The 14605-nt window shown below is 37.1% G+C and overlaps 1 protein-coding gene across 3 annotated transcripts in view; it reads right to left on the reverse strand.

Annotated features, from left to right (window-relative positions):
* CPED1 (cadherin like and PC-esterase domain containing 1) overlaps positions 1 to 14605 on the reverse strand; it is a 152328-nt gene that overhangs the window by 19274 nt on the left and 118449 nt on the right. For all 3 annotated transcript variants that reach the window (XM_072871044.1, XM_072870963.1, XM_072871132.1), the window contains one exon: positions 6410 to 6527. In XM_072871044.1, coding sequence (XP_072727145.1) covers positions 6410 to 6527 — 118 coding nt within the window. The remainder of the gene's footprint in view (positions 1 to 6409; positions 6528 to 14605) is intronic.

Consider the following 14605-nt stretch of genomic DNA (forward strand, 5'->3'; position numbering starts at 1 on the left):
TGAGAGCCCCTCGCTAGAAAACTGAATCTAAGATTATACAGATAATGTGCAGATAATGAGAGAGGATGACTTTCCCTCGGAAATACTAATTTCTTTAATTTGTGGGAGTTCAGAGAACCACCCCAAGACTACACATATACATTTCAGAAGGTGAAAGTAAGGTGAGATGGATAACGTATGTGATCTATTAGAGCCTGATCCCTATTTTCAAAAATGATTTTACAGATTAGGAGCAAAAATTCAGTGGGTAGAATGGTTTTGTTATTTTGGTTCTCTAAAGCTATTAAGTTCCAAAATCCTACTGGAAGTCAGAGGTATTTAGCTTCTGAAGGAAGGCAGAAAACTTCCGAGTTGCCTTTATATTCAGATCAACACAAGAAACACTTTTCTCACCCATACAAGTGCACCATCCTGACAATATCTCCCAGTGCCTATGTAGGTCTGCCAGCAAAACCTGCTTTCGCCTCTGATTAAAGGCGTTACACACGGAAAAGCGCAGAGGTCCCCAGGTCCTTGTATCAGTGCCATCAGGCCTTGCTAGCACAGACGGGTTTCTCATTGCAGCCCAGCAAACAGCTCCAAAAGCAAATGTTTGCAGAGTAGACCTGGCCTTAGCGTTTGTAACCGTCACTGCTAGCAGACAGCAGCTCAGCAGCCAGCCGGGTGTGCTTCGCTGTGTGTGATAGATTGCTGCGACACAGGAAGCCACGGCAAAAAACCAAGGCTGCTGCCTATCACCATTTATCAGGCCAGGGACAGTGGTAGTCTCTGAGTCCAGACCTCAAATCAACCAACAGTTCTGTCCCTGCTCTGCTACTCAAAAGGCACAAAGCAATAAAAGGCACAAAGCAATAAAAGGTTATCAGTGGGAGGCTGAGTGAAGCAACCCTGCGGGATCCCAGTGGCCTTGGGAGAGACAGCTGCTGCCCCAGGAGCAAGGGAACTTCCCGGGAGGCAGCCTGCGCTTGCACTGAGCAGAAGTCCCAAGCGAATATGTTTTGGTAAGTAGCAGGGTGAGTTGTCTTAGCAGATAAAAGAGTCCTTCTAAGTAAAACTATCAAGAATTGTTTGTACAGGAGCCTGCACTGGTACATCTAAGGGCGGAACATATCCGACAGCGCTACGACCGTGCAGCTCCAGCTGCTGCGTAGCCTGCACAGCCGCCGCTACTTCTGCCCCATGCCGAACGTGCTCACCCCACCCTCACCTACACTTGCAGATGATGTGTGGCAAATAATAGCACACTGGAACTAAACAAAAGTCTGGACACTGATTTTACCACACTATGGATCAGGGAGCATAGCTCAGCTCCCCTGGTTCCCATGGGTGCCTCCTGAAGGCTGCCACTGGGCAAGCAACCCAGTTCAGCACGGCGTAAGGAAAGGAAGGAGGGATGTTCAGGCCCATGGTGCTAGGGTGCAAGCGGGGTGCAAGCAAGATGCCCAGTGCCCCGTGCCCAGAGGAGCTCCAAACTCGCATCACCTGTGTCCTAATCACCTAGCTGTTTGTCCTTAAAGATAACATTCCCCACTCTTCTCGTCAGCTGAGGACTGCTTTAATGTTTAAAATTCATTAAGGCAGGAAAATAGCATGATTGTAACCTGGTAATTTATTTGGGAGAAAAGACATCCAAACTTTGGTCCCTGGGTGAGATTCTATGTAGACATTTTATCTAGAAGTTGAAGTGAATCTTTACCTAAAGGTACAAAGTGGATAACCAGGTTCTGGAGCAGGGACTGCTCTTCCAGCCCTCAGCTGGGAGACCGAGGGCTGAATTTAGATGATTCCTCTCTCTGGCAGCCTCCAGTGCTGACCACTGTGAATCCCTCCCTCACTCAGGCCCTCCCTTGGCTTTGAGGTCCCTCGCTCCAGGCTGTGGCATCCTGGCCACCCCTGGGGCCAGGCATGCTTCGACACTCCAAGTTTTCTAACACTTCTTGTGGATCTTGCCCTTAGCTCCCACCATGTTCCCTCTGCACCCCATTTGCAATCCATGGCTAAAGGGTCATTCCCAGCTCCATAGCAGTTGTATGAAGAGACTGAAAAGTGCAAGGTCTCGTATAACGCAGCAATAGGTGCCATGCAAACACCTTCTATTGCTTTGTGCCTTTTGAGTAGCAGAGCAGGGACAGAATGGTTGGTTGATTTGAAGTCTGGACTCAGAGACTACCATTGCTGTAGAGCTCTTCATAAATGATCTGAAATTTGTTTTGGGCAGTGGTTTATATTTGAAAAATATATGAAAACTGGGCAGTTTATTCCTGACATTGTAATTTTTCTTTCAAACCAAATATGTAAAAGTTCTGGCAATGTCTACAACATCTGAGCTCCTTCATTTTAGATATTTTCTTCTTAACTTGCCATACATTCATGAGCTGATCTGGTTTTAGGTAATAAACTAGAAAAGTAGAACTATATAAAATGAATATTGAGGAGCTGAAACATCTGAACAATAAAAGTTTAAACTTTGGCAACTGAAAGTGATAAGTACCTTTTGAAAAACTTCTTTCAAATAGTGTGTTTGATTTATATTCAATAGCTCTCTAGGTATATTAAGAAAAAAATAGATCAATTTTTGGCATATGCTAAAGGTTAGTGGCAAATGTAAAAAAATGAGAGAACAAGGATATATGGAGATAAATGCATGTTTATAGGAAGCACTGACATTTAATGCTAATAGAATAATTGCAGGTTTTTTATTTATATAGATTTTTTTAAATGATGCATGTAAATGTATGCATTTTTAATCCAGTTATTATTAACTTTTCCTATTGTAACTTCACAAAAGTTAGTCAATGCATTCCTAACCTTCAAAAATAAGATTGTGTTAAAAGAGAAAATGAAACTCATATATAAAAGAGGAAGATAATTAATGACGAAAAATTGCAGTCAATATTAGTTTGGAAATTAAACTTATTTTTTATTGCAATTATAAGTTGGGGTTTTTCCCATTTATATAAAGTACCAGCATGCGATGTAACTTTCAGCACCATTTCAATCAGCCTGTGTTTTGTGGTGCTTTGGCTAAAAGGGTAAACGTCAGCTTTACCAGGTGAAGGGAATTTTACCTACAATTCACTGAGAGCAAGAGAGCGCTGCTGTTAGTATAAGTTTATGCCCAAATTAAAAACTGGTAAAACCAAAGTTTTATGAAAGCCTGTAAGTAAGAGTTTTCCACAGGAAGAGTGAAAGTAAACTGGATTTTTGGCTCATTAAAGCAGTTTATCAGTTGCATACATAAATCTTCTGCTTAAGATATGAGATTAAATATTGCCAGTGCTCCTATAAACTGCTCTCCTAAAATGGTATGAAAAAAGATATACTTTTAAAAAAAATCATTAGGACTGTTTACCTTGAATTTAAAAAATTTTAGCCTAAAGTTAAAAAGTTTTAACCAATAAAGGCTGTACACTTAATTTGATAGTTTTGTTTCTTCTGGATAGGACTTTCAGCCTCTTTTATTTTTATTCAACCTTTCCCATTGTCATAGCCACAAATACGCATATTTTGCTTTCAAGATGAAAATCAAAGTTTTTTTATAGTGCCAAACAATTATCCATATAAAAAGAACAAATATGCTAAACTGACAACTCTGAATTTAAATATTTAACCGAAACAGATCCTAAAGATAATTATTTGATTTATGACTAGTTTACTTTTATATTTGGTGTCTATTTGGCATGATAAGACTTTTAAAAAATGTTTTCTCCGTGAATAGGGTACAGAATTTTTTTTTTTCTTTTAGCTGCATTTATGAACAACAAAAGTAAAATTATTTTTGAAAGGACGTGTTTTTGATGCTACGGAACAAATGGCCTTAGGCCTACAAACTTATGTCCAAACTGAAATTTACTCTTTGTAGTCAAAGGAGACACTCATTTGGTTGAAAATCAGTTTATGTCTCTGCTGGACCTAAATCCAGATAGCTGTTGACTGCAAAGAGAGAGCTCATACAGAATTACGTTAAACTGGATCCAGTTGTGGAAAATGTGGAAAGCTGGATACAACTAAAACACGTATGTCATAGCAGCGAGGCAGAACATTAGAAGTGAAGCTGTGATCTCTAACCCACCAGATTTTGTAATTGTCTGCATACCAAATTTTCACAGACTGCAGTAGCCCGATTCACCTGCAGGAATTTAGCATAACTTGGGGTTCTCATGGTGTCTGTCAACTCTCTCTCTCTCTCTGAGGAGCCAAACACATGCTTAGTGCTTGCTGATTTCTGTATTATTGATAATACAGCAATACTGAATAGAGAGGTCATTTTCCTATGACAGCCTGGTTCAAATCCCATTGAATCAAAGGGGTTTTTCTGAAGGAAAAAGGATTTTTGTTGCTATAAAAATCATAATTTCATTCTGTGATCCAAACAAGATGAAAAGAAACTTCCCCTGTTGAATATTCCAATTTGTATTTATTGATTAAAAAAAAAAAAGAAAGAAAGAGAAAGAATGAAATGGTGTAAATTAAATGCATATTTGGTAAGATGCTGAGCTTCCTCCAAAGAATAGTGCCACGGTGACTAGGACAGGAGGTGGTCAGTTCTGCCTTTGGTTAGACCCTGAACTACTGTCTCTGCACTGCATCAAAGGACTAGAAATGAGGCATAAAATCCTGGTTGTACTGAACTGCAAAGCAGACTTCTAAGTTTTGCCATTAATTTCAGAGGAACTAAGGTTTTGTCTCTATCTCTGCCTCGTCTCCACAAACACAAGCTTTTGCCAGCATAGATCCATTTTGCTGCGATAGTACCTCAGTATCCCTATACAACTAAGCTGTTCCCTGGCATAAGAACAATGTGCGATGCTGACTTCTGCAGAAGTTTTCAGTTCTCTTCTGAGAGGAAACAGAGCATTGCTTAGCTTCTCTGAAAATTTAACTTACTTGAGTAAAAGAGATGTTGCTGCTTTAGCTGGGAATTTGCAATTGCTCCCATACGTGCTAGGAAAATGCTCACTGCCAGGACTGGGATATCATTCAGTTACTACAAATTTGGAATGATTTTCCACAAAAAGCCACGCTTTCCAGTTCCAGTTGGAAGTTGTGACGTACATTAAAACTATACAGCCACTTGCTGCCAGATACTGCAAACCCCAGTTCTAGGCTCATTAGACACCTCTTGGCAATCTTTGCTTTATAAGCAGAAATTATTCTTCCCTGTTTAATATACTTGTCCTTTGAGACTACATCTCCTGAAGTTTGCTTCCATTTTAATTGCATATATTATTCGCAATAAGGCTGTAAAAGATATTTTATATTCCGTTTCACTTAGCTAGATGCAGTATTTAAAAGAAGCATGTTATATATCAGGAGAAACAGACTGTCTGCCCCAGAAGGACTCCTCTATGGATTTGGTTTGGGCTTTCTAGTCAGGAACTTTATGTCCTGATATAGTAGCATAGGATGGGTTGTGCTTGTTTATGATTCACAACTTGCTGTGTGATTAAAATACACTGCTAGGTGCAACAGAGTCTCCTTTGTGCGCTCCCTTCATATAACACAAAATTAATATATGCCTGTTTCACATGAAGTGATGCGTTCAGGCAGTTCCCACATTCCTTTTAGTTTGTATTGATTCTTCCATGAGTTTGTGCAAATTTACTGCTGTGAGAAGCTGCTCTTATCTATGGTAAGATAAAAAATACAGTTGTGTTAGCAGACCATACAGGATTGTTAGGTTATTTTTCATTTGTCTAATAAAAATTGAACAAAATTACTTATTGTCTAATCCAGCAACCACTTAAACTATGAATAAGACTGCATACCTGAGTAGTCCTGTGGATTACTCAGATTTGTTAAAGTACACGTGCACAAATCTCCATGCAGCTGTGACCTAACCTTAAATACCTGTCTGACAATCTGTTGTAATCTGGGTTCTCACTAAACCAAAGAGTTGTCTTGATTGTATTGGTTCTTGTATAATGTTTCATTTGTCCATCTTGTTTTTTAAGGTATCAATATATGTAAAACCACATACTTTACTGTTTGAAATTGTAAATTGTTTTTGCGTTTCCAATGTAGAAGTGGAAATATAAAATTCAAATGGATCAAAATGTTGTGTGCTTTTTCTAAAGCTAATTTTTATTTTTGAGTAGATAATGCCTTCCATTTAGAATAAAGCATTTTTATTTTAAATGGTTTTGATGGAAATATTTAAATGCATTTTAAAGGCTACATGACAATAACACAAGCAGTGGTGGATCACTGATTAGAAACTTATTAAACAAAAAATTGTTGTATAAACTAATTAACCTGATTTTTAAAATCTGTAACTATTACAAGACATTAGTTAAATTTATTGTGTGTAAACAGTGCATGTCCATAGAAAAGAGGAAACTTTTTTTCTAGTTTTACTTTGATGAGGTGCATGAGTTAATTTTCAGAAGAAAGAGGATTAAGAACAAACCTTTTGTGTCTCCAGCTTCACAGGTCTTAAACACCGTCTGTGAAATTGCTGAGAGGTATTCATGAGACAGAGGCTGCAAACCACAGGACTCCTCTGGACGAATTCGAGAACCACAGTCCTGAATTAAAATGAAATCTGTGAAAATAACAGCACTGCACCCATCCATATGACTTTGAAATCCTCTTCAAGGACATTTAAAGAGGAAAAAAGTTATGTGGGGTTCGTTCTGCAATTCATTCATCCATTGCTCTTCAATATATATTTTTAATACGAAATTTAGAACCCTTTTTCCATTCAGACAATGGTTTTGTAATAAATTATCCCAATCCACAGTAAATGTATAAGATACTACATTTGCTAAAGATATAAGAAAATTTATTAAGGCAAACATATAGAACATTCATGTAATGTCATGTTGTCTCTACTTATCACACAATCTCTACCTATTTGCCCTTAGCAATTTTGTTTGCATATCTACAGTCGTATGAAATACATTTCTGTGATGAAATGCCCCAAATTAGCTTCAGGAGATAGAGGTGCATAAAGAAAGAAAACATCAGGAAAAGAGAAAGAAAAAATAAAAATTTCAAGGGGAAAATGTTTGAGCTAGTAGAGGGGTTACAAAAACTTATTAGGGGCACTGAAGGAAAGGATTTAATATAAATATAGTCTTCTGACTGGGTCTTCATGTGAGATGTATTCCATAGTAAACCTCAGACACTACCATAACAGTAGCATAAATACTGACATTTAAAAACATTCACCTTTTAAGTAATTTTCTTCATAGAAAAGAATCTGACATTTTTTCACGTTCTAGTTCAAGAAGAATTTACTAAGACCCACAATTAACACAGAAATATTTTATCTGTGTTTATGCTTGGATACAGAAATATGGTTATTAAATCAACAGAATGTAGTGAAGAACTAGAGACAGCTAATGCAACGGCATACCCTGTAAACACACTTCATAAGGAGCTGAGTTTCTCACATTTTGATCGTTTCTGATAAATTTTATAGGCATTATCAGAAACGTATATGAGAATTAATTAATGCCAGATGCCTAAAAAATTAGCAGTAACAACCTGGAATACCAATCAATCAATTTGAAATTAACTTTCTTAAAATTTGCAAGTGAAAAGTGTTATTGGCTTCTAGAAAACTTGAACATTTTTCTATATCGAAGGCCAGAGGTGCCAGCAGCTCCCAAAAATTTCAGACAAAATATCCAGATAAATAGTGATTCCCTACTATAAGTTTTAGCACATGTGGGTACTTACATTTTAAGTAATGGGCTATATCAACTTTGTGCCTTACAGTTATAATGTTCAAGCATCCACTGACATGATACAAATGACATCACAGCGTTTGTGACATTGGGCAACTCTTTTGGTAATTTTAGATGTCTATAGTATATAGGGCTGCATGAGTTGCTCATTCTAGTTTTCCTTTATCATTTCTGCAGAGAAATAACATTCCTAGGGCACATTTTTATAAAATGAACCACATCCTAAAAATGCCTTTCTCCCTCAACTGTAAAAAGAATTTAGAACAATTCAGATCTACATTAGATCAGATGAATCTCTCTTCAAATTACTTTGTAAAAATACTCATCCTCCATACTGCATTGCCCAAACTGGTGCTATTGCCAGTTGTTTCATCAGAAGATAGGAGCATTCTGGGGTCTGTGTTAGCTTAAGAAATAATGTCTACTATCTCATATGTCTATATGAGATAGTTTATCTCACAATTTCTATATTGTGACAAGCTTACCAGAACATGAGGGTTTTTTTCACCAAAACTTAAAAGCTGTAAAACTGGGACTTAAAATAGAGAAAAAGATAATTTTATGACAAAGGAGGAAATGTTATGAAAATTTAACCATGGCAATCACCACTTAATGTGCTTTTATTTTTAAATACTGTATGAAAATTGCAGTTGTAGCCCTTTCTGGCTAAACTGAATATTAGTCATGGTAACATTCAATAGCTCAAAATTTGCCTTTTTAAAGAATTACATATGCTTAGTACTACTAATTAGTTACAAAGAAACTAGACAAATGTGTAACACAAGTTTCCACAGTGTGGAAACACACTTCTACTGGAGTATTTTCATTGCAAGAAGGAGTATTCTTGAAACCAAGAAGAATAATAAAATGTAATTCCTCCAAAACAAACAAAAAAATTCATTGGTCTTTTCTTCACTGAAGTATACTGATTTCTATTTTTATTTTCTAAAATGATATTAAAATTAGTTTGGCAACTGTCATGTAATATCATCCACTGTTTCCATGAAATTATGCTACATCTAGGATGCTATGCCTAAATTGGACCAATGAGAGAATGACAATTATGTCCTAATATTGTCAAGGTGAAACTTGACAGTTAGTAGGAGTTGTGCCACTGATATAGGTGGAGATATGAATCCATCCTGGAATTAGTAAATACTGGCGGGTCTTTATTATGCAATCAAAACCCAAAGTGAAATAGTTGTCTCACAATTATTCTGATCTCATTAAATTCCATCTTTGAAAAAAGAAAAAAAAAAGTAAAGAAAAAAATCTTCCCACCGACTTCAAAGGGTTAAGGTCATTTTTATACACAAAAAGTCAGATAAATGGTAGATATGTGTGGGTTCTTTTGTACAGTTGTCCTGTTCTCTGCTTAATGCTCTGTAACTAGGGAAAGCTGTTATGACAAAATGCATGGCACGTTATCTTCTAGTGTTAAACTGTGATGTTGTCTTGGAGCCTCTGGGTCTGGACACACTGTACAGCTATTTGACAGTACTACTTCAACTAACATTAACATCAGAAAGCTCTTACCTTGCAGTAAAACAATTTGCACAGGACTTCACAAGAAAGCCTGAAATTCCTGAATGTGCTGCCATTGCTCTCAACATAGTGCTATAAAATAACTTAACAGGGATTTTCTTGTTCATACCTCTGCCCAGGGTATGTGTTTAAACAAACAAAAAATTGATTTTAATTGCATTCCTTGGACAATATCATTAACAACAGTTTCATGTGGCTGGTTTATTACTAATCACAATCAATATGCAAGTCAAACTATGTCACCAATTCCCTTTGACTTCGCTGTGTTTTCAAAGTATGCAAACCATTAAAGGACACTGCTTGTGTTTAATATGTAATTCACATCTAAAACTATAGAGTCATGAGATATTGTGAATCACTGAACAAGCCTTATTTGTTTCATCTTTACTTTTGTGGGAGACCAATCCTTTATCATCATTGACATATTTAATATAAAGTGCAACATGAATCTGTGGCAGCCACAGATTTACCGCAGCTCCACCAATGTGTGGCACATTAGGGCTTTTCTAACCATCTGCAGATTTTTTTAAGTTTTCTTCAGGTGCTGCGGTGACATGATATCCTTCGTGCCTTGCGCAAAGATGAAATATCTTGTGATCTTAAGTATGTTTACAAAAGACCACTCATGGCAAAGATGAGAGGCAGACATGTAAACTTAAATGATAGCTCTTGATCTGTGTCTGTTCTCCCTGCAAACCTTCGTTTTTAGAAAGCAGACATAAAAAGGCCCTTGAAATGTCTGGACTATAATCAAAAGAAAAATGCCCTTGCATTACATACTTTGGTGCACAGTTAGAATCGACTCTTTATAAGACAGGTTTGGCATTTTACTAGTAAACTTTCTTTTATCTTTACAGATTTTCTGGACCCTAGCAAATAAAAGAGGAATAAAGCTTTCCTATGTACATCTAGATAGCTTTCAGTCAACATCAACTGATAGATACTTAGACAGTGAACATTTCTGGAGTCCATCTGCTGTGTGAAAAAAGAATTGTTTCTGTTCAGAGCACACTACAGTGAACTTGATTCTTCATAAAGGGAATAAGTTTTAACCTTTATGAAGAGATCACACAGATTTTTGAGCCTGCTACTCTACAGTTTTCTCAAATTATTAATTTGGAGCTATTAATGCATATGTTATTTCATTTATTTATAGGTGCCTGATTTAACAAGAATTTTGTTTAGCTCAGCTGTCAATAACTATACTGTATTTTGTCTCAATTACATATGCATATGCATATACATACATAGTTTCACTCACGTTTACATAAATATTAAAAAAACTCTACCAGTTTTAAAATCATATAGATATGTGTGGTTGGGGGAGAGAGAGAGAGATATAACCAAAGCATTATAAAGATGAACCACAGTCATGCAGCTAATATTATGGAATTAATGTCATATAGATAATATCACTGTAGTTGCAATTATGCTTTAGATCAAGAGATCTAACTTAACTAATAATGGATTTTTACTTGCTGTTGTACCTTTTTACCACCTCCACTTTAATGAAAGAATGGTTACTCTGAAATTGCAGTAATTTCCTACAGATTAACCCCATAAACTTCCACCAAACTGGAAGCAGTTAAAAGGAGAGAAAGTAAGAAGCCCATGACTTTCCTGGGAAAACTCATATTGAATAGGGACAAGCTGTCCATCTGTGTTCATTCAAACAGTCAGTGCTCCAGCAGTGACAGAGCACCACATAACAAAAATAAAGTTACTTTTAGCATCTACAGCTGCTGCTACATGTTAGCTCAAAAAGGCATTTTAAAATAGGAAGGTAGGACTTTCAGATTTTTTCTGGAATAACCCAATTCTGTCCATTCAAAGCTGTTGCTAAAACTATTATTTTCAGTGGAAGTAGACAAATTAATGAATTTAAAGCTTTGGAAACTCCCACCCAGGATGCCTGTATCTAGGCTCTACACTCAGCTTTCTCAGTAAAAGTTCTTCTTGCATTTGTATTAAAATCCCTAGCAATCAATGGGAATGGTGGGCTCAACAGGTCAAAAACCAGGTAATTTCTGCTTAGGTACTCACGTCTGAAATTGCACCCAGCCCAAATCACTGAAGACTACCCCTACCGGACTAATAAAGGATCAGTGTATCAGAATGTTTTAAACTAAACAACAAGAGAAATATAACTAAGCTCACAGGAATTCATTTTAGCAATGCATACAACCAACATGTAGCCAAAATCCTGCATCTTTTTAACATCCAGAGCCCACATGTGTCTGGATGAGATAAACCTCATTCACGAGTTCTTGGCAAAGACGGGAGGAGACCTCTCCATCCATCGAGCTCTGACCCTGCAGTCCTTTGCCCAGCGTTGCCCATCATCCTGGCAGGTCACCCAGCCACCTCCTGTAAGGCACCGCAGCCCTGCCTCATCTTATGATGCTGCCGGGGCTGCCTTATTGCTTTTGACTGTTTACATTTTAGACATGACAGAACAAAGCTTCCTGTGAAAGAGGTCATTTTGAATGCTTTTGTGTTGGCCTTTGTAGGCTCGCTGACTTAACTTTATTTGATCTGGTTCTATTTAAGCTGACCAAAGTTTCTCATGAAATCCTTTCATGTCTCTTTAGTCCATCTTTTTCTACTATTTTACACATAACTAAAACTGGATGAAAAGTGATTAAAAATGATGCTATGGAAGGAATTCTAATAAAATTAGTCAAAGAGTGAGCTCATGAAATAGTGAAATTGTATCTTATTGCTAGGGAATAAATTGTGAGCAGATGGATTAGTTCCACTCTATCAACTTTATTAATATGGCAGTAATAAATGAAGGAACAGTTGGCATATTGACTTCTATTCAACTGTCTCCCTCTGTCCAGCTGCACTACTCAGTGATATATGAACCTCCAAAGATTCAGAGGTTCAAGCTGGTTCAGTTCAACACCCAAATTAACCAGATTGAACTGAAACTTGTGGGTGTACAAAATAGGTCTAGAAAGCTCTCACAAGGAGAGAGGCAGTCTCCCAAGAAATTTCAGTTCACTACTACTTTTGGCTGGGAAAAAATGACTATTATTATTTATCAAGCACTGTCTAAGACATAGATGAAGACATTGCCTACATTAAAAGACACACAAATCCATTAGAGAATATAGGATTAATGGGTTGAACTGATGGAGTAATGTGTCCATGTGTTGCAGCTATGGTTTATGGAAAGGAACTGCCACCACTGTGTTTTCTAAGGAACCTAATGTGTTCCATCTGCAAAAATGGGATAATATTTTCCCAATGACCCCGAAGGCACTGTCACAAATAACACATTAAAAGATTATGAGATGCTCAGTTTCACAGGGATCTGGTAGGGGCCATAAAAACACTTTAGAAAAGGAGTCTGGGCACTCACAGCGTTGGAACATGCAGTGCACAGACATCAGTAGGAGACTGGGAACGATATGAAAAGCTGAGATACTGGCCATATTGTCAAGGCATGGTGGAGACATCAGACAACAGTTTGAAATGTGCACAAAGTGCAGCCATCAGTCTAAATTGCTTTCAAGTTCTTCCTAGTGTTATTCATGTTGTTGCTATAATTCTTATTATTTTGTCTTAAGAATACAAGCATACCATGAATTGCAGGATTTTTCTATCACAATCACAAACTTCTACATAGAAAAATTTCGGGGGGATAATGTCACATGCTTTAACCAGTGATGGAATAATGCCATATCTACACAGTATCTTTACTATCTGCTAAAGAGCTTTTGAAAATCCCAGTAGGTGCCTCTCTACAAAGACAACTGTCTCAAAGCACATACTGATTACATGGACAAATAAATTTCATCTTGACACTAGAGCAGATACAAAGTGGCTTCCTCTGCACAGAGAACGCTAACCTCACAGAAAGCTAAGAAACTGTTTTGAGAAATAAGCACTACTTATAAAGACAAAATATTGCAAGTTTCATACCGCTATTTTAATATTTTTAATGTGTGTGGAGAATATAAAAGAATCTTTTCAGTCTATGAAGGATTTTGATTCAATTCCATTTCGCATCATGTTTAATACTGCACATGATATCAGTTAGACTCTCTATCTGCCTTCCTGCTCCCAAATAGTCAATAGTTCAAAGTTCTGCATTTGTGAACCATAGAACGAAAATATTGATGAGGGCTAAAAAGCATGACCCTTATCTAGCAGAATCTCGTGAATTATGATTCTGAACAGCTCAGAGATGCCACAGAATTAGATGACGTAAGACGGCTGAATGTGAAATCCAACTCCATTAAGAATAAAATATTATAAACACAAGCTTTGGAAAATATTTCACACTGTACCTAAAGATAATTACAGCTTTTTTTTCAATATTTGAAGCTAACATCTGCATGAATTTTTCAACTGCTTTCCTAGCAAACGTGTTTTCCTAATGCAACTAATGATATTTTTCCCAAGCAAGAACAGTGACGATTTCCAGCTTGCAAGCTTTATAAACTAAAAACACAAAGCAAGAAAAAAAGGAACGAAAAGAATCTAGTGTTTCTTCCTCCCTCAAAATGAAGATAAAACAGGAACAAGGGATAGCAGATAAAGAGAGGCATTTTGCTATTTTAGGTTCTGGTGTTTGTTTAGTTTAAAAAGCGAGATGGTAATGTTGACCTGGAGACTTTAAGAGCTGCATCAGTTTTGGATTCGCACTTTTTCCTCCTCTTTCCCCCCATGTTTTCCCAGTGCAAACTCTGAATGTGAATTGACTTGAATTTCGCCAAGTTCACTACCTGAAAATGGGGAATAGCTTGAGAAAAGCATGTGCTTTGACAGTGCAAGAAGTAAATATTTTATGTGACAACCAAAGGAATTATTAGGTATTTATGGTTCTCTCTCAATAAAGTGCTGATGTGGCCCTGACTGTTAGGTAAAAAATGTACTATATTAGCTGGGAAATCCCACAGCCTTGTGGCTATTTTTAAGGAGCATTCTTTTCTACCCTCCCATGCTCAGTGTATATGGCATTCACAGTTCACATTGCAGAGAGATCTATGCTCTACACGTTCCTATGTGCAAGAAACACTTGAGCTCTAGCCTTATCCTTTTGATTTTAGACTGAGACCTTTATATCACAGCCATGACGAACACAGCAGAACTTCTCAGACTGAACAGCTATCACTACATTCAGAAAGTATGAAAAGGTATGAGAGAAAGAATGACCTGAAAAACATTACTGTTCATTCATGAATTCTGAAACTGAAATGCTCTGACAATGAATGCAATGCATTGAAAAAACATGTTAGCTAAGGACTCAGTCCAGTGAGCTATATATCTCCTAAAGCTACTGTTAAAGCAAGGCTTGCAGACCTGAACTCAGTGTTTCACGGTGTACTGTAACAAAAGTACTTTCTCACTTTTAG

This window comes from Ciconia boyciana, chromosome 1 (assembly GCF_034638445.1).
Source record: "Ciconia boyciana chromosome 1, ASM3463844v1, whole genome shotgun sequence".
Taxonomy (NCBI): domain Eukaryota; kingdom Metazoa; phylum Chordata; class Aves; order Ciconiiformes; family Ciconiidae; genus Ciconia; species Ciconia boyciana.